Source organism: Grammomys surdaster, unplaced genomic scaffold (genome assembly GCF_004785775.1).
Source record: "Grammomys surdaster isolate TR1022 unplaced genomic scaffold, NIH_TR_1.0 208, whole genome shotgun sequence".
NCBI lineage: Eukaryota > Metazoa > Chordata > Mammalia > Rodentia > Muridae > Grammomys > Grammomys surdaster.
This window is the reverse complement of record NW_021604653.1, coordinates 8,868,717-8,875,323: the sequence shown is the minus strand read 5'-3', so window position 1 is coordinate 8,875,323 and position 6,607 is coordinate 8,868,717. Positions and strand designations below refer to the sequence as shown.

General features: G+C 49.1%; 1 protein-coding gene across 2 annotated transcripts in view; it reads right to left on the bottom strand.

Annotated features, from left to right (window-relative positions):
• Window positions 1-6,607, bottom strand: part of Gli2 (GLI family zinc finger 2) — a 216,380-nt gene that overhangs the window by 78,060 nt on the left and 131,713 nt on the right. Inside the window, exon 2 of one of the 2 annotated variants that reach the window (XM_028771495.1) lies at window positions 6,037-6,043. The exons of the other annotated variant lie outside the window; for it this stretch is intronic. Within the exon in view, the coding sequence (XP_028627328.1) occupies window positions 6,037-6,043 (7 nt within the window). The remainder of the gene's footprint in view (window positions 1-6,036; window positions 6,044-6,607) is intronic. 2 annotated transcript variants of the gene reach the window in all.

Sequence of the window (6,607 nt, the reverse complement as noted above, 5' to 3'; positions counted from 1 at the left end):
AGAGAGAGAGAGAGAGAGAGAGAGAGAGAGAGAGAGAGAGAGAGAGAATGAGAATATATTATTTCTCACCATCCCAAACAGACTGGCAGAGCTGTGTCCCCCACACCCCAACAGCAGACTTCATGGGAAATACACTGCTTCCAGTCACGTGCCTATAGTTACTGCTCATCCCTTCCCTGGGCCACATGCATAGGATCTTTGAGTGTGTAGAAGAAAACAAGCCCTTCAGTTAAGAAGGTAAATGCATAAACGCACTGGGGATGCCATTCAGAAGGGTGAGGACTCAGAACTTCTGGGCTCAGAACTTCAGGCTCAGCCACCAATGTCCCATCAAACTGAATCAACAGGTGTCGCAAATGTCCCAGAAAAACACCCCCAATAAAACCAAAAACATCTCCCATCCTGCCAAAACAGACAGCCACGGGGCCAAGCTGCAGGGCACTTTGGCAGTAGAAACTGTTTATCAGGAGCAAGCTGCCCTTCCCTATGAGAGCCCTCCTTAGCCCACTGCCTGTTCCCAATGAGACTTCTTTTCAGCATCCAGCCAACCAGGGAGAAGGCAGCCTATAGGGGAAGGGCTTAAGAGGGCCCATGCAGAGCTGCAGCAGCAAGGGCCACTCCAAATCACTTTGGCAAACTCAAGAGGCCACCATGGCTGGGAAAACAAACAAGGGGCTCCAGGCATCCTCAGAGCGAGCTTACCCTGTTGCTGTGTCCTAGAAGGACGCTCACTGTGAAAAGGACTCGTGAGAGCTGCCCGGAGCTTCTTAAGAGTACCTCACATTGATCTAGCACCATGTAAGGCTCCTGGCATCTCAAGGACCTGGGCAAACACTGGGCAGCACTTCTCCACTGCACTGAGCAGACACTCCACAGCTTCCCAAGGAGGAGACCCCCGACCCCAGCAATCCATCAAGTGGATGCAAATCTGTCCAGGACAAAAACCAGGCAAACAGCACCCTTCTCCACATAACAGCCCTTGCAGGAGAAGGGCGCGTGCAACACTGTTGTGTACACATCTCGCTAAGTACCCCAACTTCTGATTAGCCTCATCATGATTTGTGTGCACACTCGCCTCTTTTGAAAGGCTCCCAAGTGCTCAGAACAAGTTGACTCAAGGCTAACCTCAAACAGTGGATTTCCTGGGCTTGGTCTTTTAGAAACAACGCAGGCCCGGGCCCTGGGAAAAGAAGCGCTGAGGGGTGGGGGTTCTCGGGGGAACGGCTCAGTTAGTAAAGCAACTGCTGTACAAGAACAAGGACCTGAATTAAGACCCTGAGAACCCACATTAAAAAAAAAACAAAACAAAAACAAAACCAGGCACAGAAGCACTTGCCTTTAATCCCAATGCTAGAGATCCCATGGCCAGGATCAGGGAGTTCGAGGCTCAAAGGCAGAGGCACGGGGCAACCAGGTGGAGAAGGACTGAGGGAGGCTCCGATATTGACCTTGGACCTTCACATACTTGTGTAAACACATGTACAGTTGAAACTGTACATACCTTTGCACAGGTGTGAACACATATACACACACCACCACCACCACCACCACCACCCCTCCACACACAAGAGTTCTAATCACAGGCCAGAGGCTACACTGGGGAGTATCTATCCAGGCTCAGGAAGGGGAGACTAGGAGAGCAACCCTGAGCTGTATCTTTCCCAGGCTATGGCCAAATGTGTGCAGTGAGACTCTGCTGTGTCCTGTAAAATCTGTGACTTCTTAGGTGGGAGTTTTTCAACAGGGCATCTGACCATCTGTTCTTAACATCTGCAGGTGTTCATGGAGAACTGGCTGCTAAGACCTGTTTGTGAAGCTGGGTATCTTCCTTCAGCATCCTGGTATCTCCAGAGAAAGCATGTAGGTTAGGAGGAAGATATTTTCCTATGCTTTTCTGCATCTTACATATTTAGAGTACTGAATTCCTGCACATATTTTATATGAGCTTCAGGTATCTTGGGCATCCCCCATTCAAAAGATAGACACTGGCAGGTTCGACCATCCCCAACCCCCACATCCCAGTGCCTACTCCTCTGGTATTACTTATCTTGGTGAGGCCCCTGCCATCCACTCAGGCACCACTGTCTTGTTCACAGCCACACAGCAGGCTCAGCCCTGAGCATGCGCAGCAGTGATGCCTCCTGCATCCGAGGTGCTCTGTGGACCCGCTCTCTCACACTCCTAAGAAAACCTTCCATACCTGTCCTCACCTTAGGATGAGGCTCACATGCAAATATGTATGTGTCTAGTGTATGTATGTGTGTATGCATATGCTATACTTTTCTATTTATGGCATACTTCTATAATAAGGTTCAATCTATAAATCAGGCACAGTAAGGGTAAACAGTAATGCAACATTGTAACAGAGTAGCCAGTATTGCCCCTCTGGGCCTTTGAACCATTTTTAGGTAAAATAAGGATTCCTAGAGTGGAATACCAGAAAGCAGAGCAGTGGAAGGTAAGATACATAGTGAGAATACACTGAACAAAGAGGTGATTCACATGGGAGATTTGGAATTAGAGCTGTAGCTCAGTCCCTAGAGTTCTCGCCTAGCACACAGGAAGCCTTGGGTTCGAGCCTCAGCACCATGTGAACTGGGAAGGATGAGGCACGCCTGTAAACCTGGAACTTGGAAGGTAGAGATGAGAGAATCAGAAGCTCAAGGTCATCCTCATCTACTCACCAAGTTTGAAGCTAGCCTGAGCTACACGAGGCACTACTCTAAACAAATGATAAAAGTTAGATAAAATAAACAAGATATTGTGAGACTTCCTCATACTACTTAGAAGTTACACAAAACGCACAACTTTTGTATTTCTCAATTTTTATCACATTTACTTTGTGTATTCTTGTGTGTGTGCACATGTGTGTGTGTGTATGTGTGTGTGTGTGTAGGCTCATAAGCCCCACAAGGTATGTGAGGAGGTAAAAGGACAACTTGCAGGAGTCAGTTCTCTCCTTCCATCATGTGACCTGGGAATTGAATCAGGTTATCAGACTTAGTGGCAAGTACCCTACTCTCTGAGTCTTCTTGCCTGCCCTTGTTGTTGTTGCTACTGCTGTTGTTTCATTTAGTAAAAACAAAGAGGTGACTCCAGTTAACAGCAGGCATCATTCCTCTTTCTTGGCTTCTTAGAACCATAGAAAGAACAGAGAAGGGGAGATGTCAATGACTGTGGTAGCTTGTGAACCAAGCTTAGAACTCTAAGATTCTTCCCCTCTATGTCTGGCTGTCCCCCTGTGACTCAAGGTATCGAGGCCTTTGGATTCAGGGCACTGAAGAGATTTTATTTTCAGTCTGTCCAGTGTCCTGAGCCTGACTCACCCCAGTACCTCCCAGATGCTCGCTGTACCAGCAGCCATCACCTCAAGGGCTGTCCGGCATAGGCTGGCTGCCAGCAGCATATTGCCACTGCCTTCCCCACAGCGTCCTGGCAGCCAGTGAGAAAACACAGAGTCAGGAAGGGAAGGGCCTGAACACACAGCTGCCTCAGAGGAGGAATGAGGGAAACAGAAGCCACCTGCGTGGTGTGGTGGGAGGCAGGACGGGGTCTCACAGACGCTCCCAGTGGAAAGGCTGGCACTTTAGGGTCAGGGCAGTCGTGAGACACTGGCATTGCCTCATTTGAGGCGGGGGACATGAAGCCAGTTATCCTCACCATCTGGAGTGAGGAGTCAACAGGGCGACTCTGTGATGACTGCTAATTGCTAGAAGTCCAAGGGGGACCGGAAGTGTAAAGAGTTTTCAGGTTGGGGGTGGGGGTACGAGAGGTGTGTGTGGCTCAGTTGATAAAGTGCTTGCCTTGCAAGCACGAGGATCTAATTTAGTTCTTAGAGTCAATGTTTTCCCTCCCTTCTTTCTTTCCTTCCTTCCTTCCTTCCTTCCTTCCTTCCTTCCTTCCTTCCTTCCTTCCTTCCTTAAAAGCCAGGAATGGTGGTGTGTGCTTATAATTCTAGCAATGCTGTGCACCTATAAACATGCTCACATATGTGCATGAGTACACACGTGTACACACACACACACACACACACACACACACACACGAGTAAAGGAAGGCTTACTCTAGACTTTAGGGCCTAGAGGATCGATGGTCTGTTTACCATCTAAGCCTGTGTCTATAGTAACCAGATGGGATGTCTCTCCTATTGGGGCGAAGGGAATCAAGGAAGGCTTTCTGGAGGCTGTGCCATTTCAGTTAGACATTGATTGGGGGTGAGGATAGGATTCAAGAAAGCCACTTAGGATCTTCAAGGAGGAAAGCCAGGGACACAGAGAGGAGGACGGAAAGCAGCAAGGCAGGGGGCAGCATCTGGAGCGGTGAGATGTAAGTGCAGGCAAGCTCTGGCCAGTGTGACCAGTGGGACAGGCATCTGGCAACTGTGCCACCCATTGTAGCTGGATCCCACTCATGTCCTAATGCCACTGGGCTTAGGGGGTAAGTGAACTTTGGGGACCTGGCCTGATTAAATCTACCATCTCAATGCAGACTCAAGCAGTTTATCTCTGAGGTGGGGGAAGCGACACCTCACAGCCTGCACACAGCTTCATTTCTGAGAGGAATGTGTGAGAGAAGGAAGGTCAGGAGACAGGCAGCGTCGTAAATTTGATGGAAGGTTTAGCTGGAAGCCCCATTAAATCCACAGACGGCTCGGTGCTGGGCAATGTCCTTCCTCTGGTTTGCCGAACGGGGCCAGGGAGGTGAGGGACTCACTAAGTAATGTCCTCATTCTTTGGTGTCTCCCATTACTCCGGGGATGAAAAACCCATTACCCACAGGTTTAGTGGCACTTGGGTCCAAGACTGCAATACTGTCCTTTACCTAAGTTCACACATGGCATCCAGGAGCCCCTTGGCTTCTGTCCTGGTCACCATCTGTTCAGACAGCCTCACTCTTCCTGAAGGCCAGGACAGGGAAAGGGACCAGAAGCTTCACAAGCTCTATTCCCTGGGGTGGGTGCTCCTGTCCCTTTCCAATAGGGCATAGGCTAAGCATGAGCCAGTATCCCCCATGTGCTGGGCTGCCCTCAGGTCATGTGACAGATTTGCAGAAGGGTCCAAGATATCTCCTAGGAAGAATAAGAGGAGCTTACTATTTTTTGCATAAAGGATCCTGTCCTAGTTAGCTTTAACTGTCCACTAGACACAGCCCCGAGTCAGATGAGAAAGCAGCCTCAGTTGGGGTTATTAAATGGGTGAGTTTGGCTTTTAGGCATGTCTGTAAAGCATTGTCTTGATTCAGGAGGGCCCAGCCCACTGTAGGCGGTGCCATCCCTAGGCAGGCTGTCCAGGGTTGTAGAAGAAAGAAAATTAGGGAATGAGCCAGCCAGTAGCATTTCTCCATGGTTTCTGTTTCAAGCTCCCGCATGAGTTCTTGTTCTGACTTTCCCCAGCAATGGACTGTGCCAGAAAAGATCCCCAGCTCCTCTCTAGTTTATGTGATTTACAGTCACCTAGGAAACAGACCAGGGGGCATGGCTGTGAGCAGTTTCCAGACTGGGTCCATTGAAGTAGGAAGATCTAACCTAAGAGTGGTAGTATCATTCTGCAGCTAGAGTCCTGGGCTGAATGAAAAGGAGAAAGTGAGCAGAGCAACAGCATCTGTCTCTGCTTCCTGACTGTGATGTGAGCGGCCACCTTGCACTATGGATCTATGACTTCCCGCTATGATTGACTGTGCTCCAAAACAAGCCAGAATAAGCCCTTCTGCTCCTAAGCTGCTTTTGTCCATTTTCCTTTTCCTTTAGTGCACATGAATGTTATGCCTGAATGTATGTACGTCTGCATCATGTGAGGGCAGTGCCCAGAAGAGAGCATCAGGTCCCCAGGAAATGGAGTTACAGGTGATTGTGTCCTGCTGCTGTATGGACTGGGAAAGGAACCTGGGTCTTCAGCAAGAACAGGAAATGCAGAGCTGTACCTCCAGCCCCTTTTGCCAGGTAAAGTTTTGTCCCAGCAGTGGGAGAAATAATGGATGTATCCTACACTCAGGATGACCTTCAGATAGGGCCCAGGCCTACCACAAGCAGATAGGCACCTCCATGCTTCAGAGTGTGACATAGAGTATTTGGGAGCAGAGCCCAGAACCCCGAGCTTGAGTTGCCTGTCTTAAATCACCCACATACAAGGTCTCGGCTAACTTTATAGGCACGTAAATGCTTCACACAAATTTACTTAATCCTACTAACCATCTATTAAGGTTTGAATGCGAACCATTCCCCCCCACCTCAGGCACATGTAATTTAAATGCTTGGTACCCAGCTGGTTGTTGGGGGATCCACTGAGATATGCAGCCTAGCTAGAAATAGGTCTTTGTCAGGGAAGGGACTAAGAGCTCAGGGCAGGCAGGAGGCTTGAAGCTTATAGCTGGGCCTGGCTTTCTAACCAGTCTCTGCTTCCTGGTCCAGTAAAATGTGAAGAATCTTTGCTATATAGTACCCCAGTCTCCATCTCACAAGATGGCTCCAAGGGTAAAGGTGCCTGCCACCCAAGTCTAACTGCCTGAAATCTGATTCCTGGCATCCACATGATAGAATGAGAGAAACTGCTCTTATAAGTTGTCCTCTGATCTACACATGCACAGCACATGTGAGTGTGCCTGCACGCAC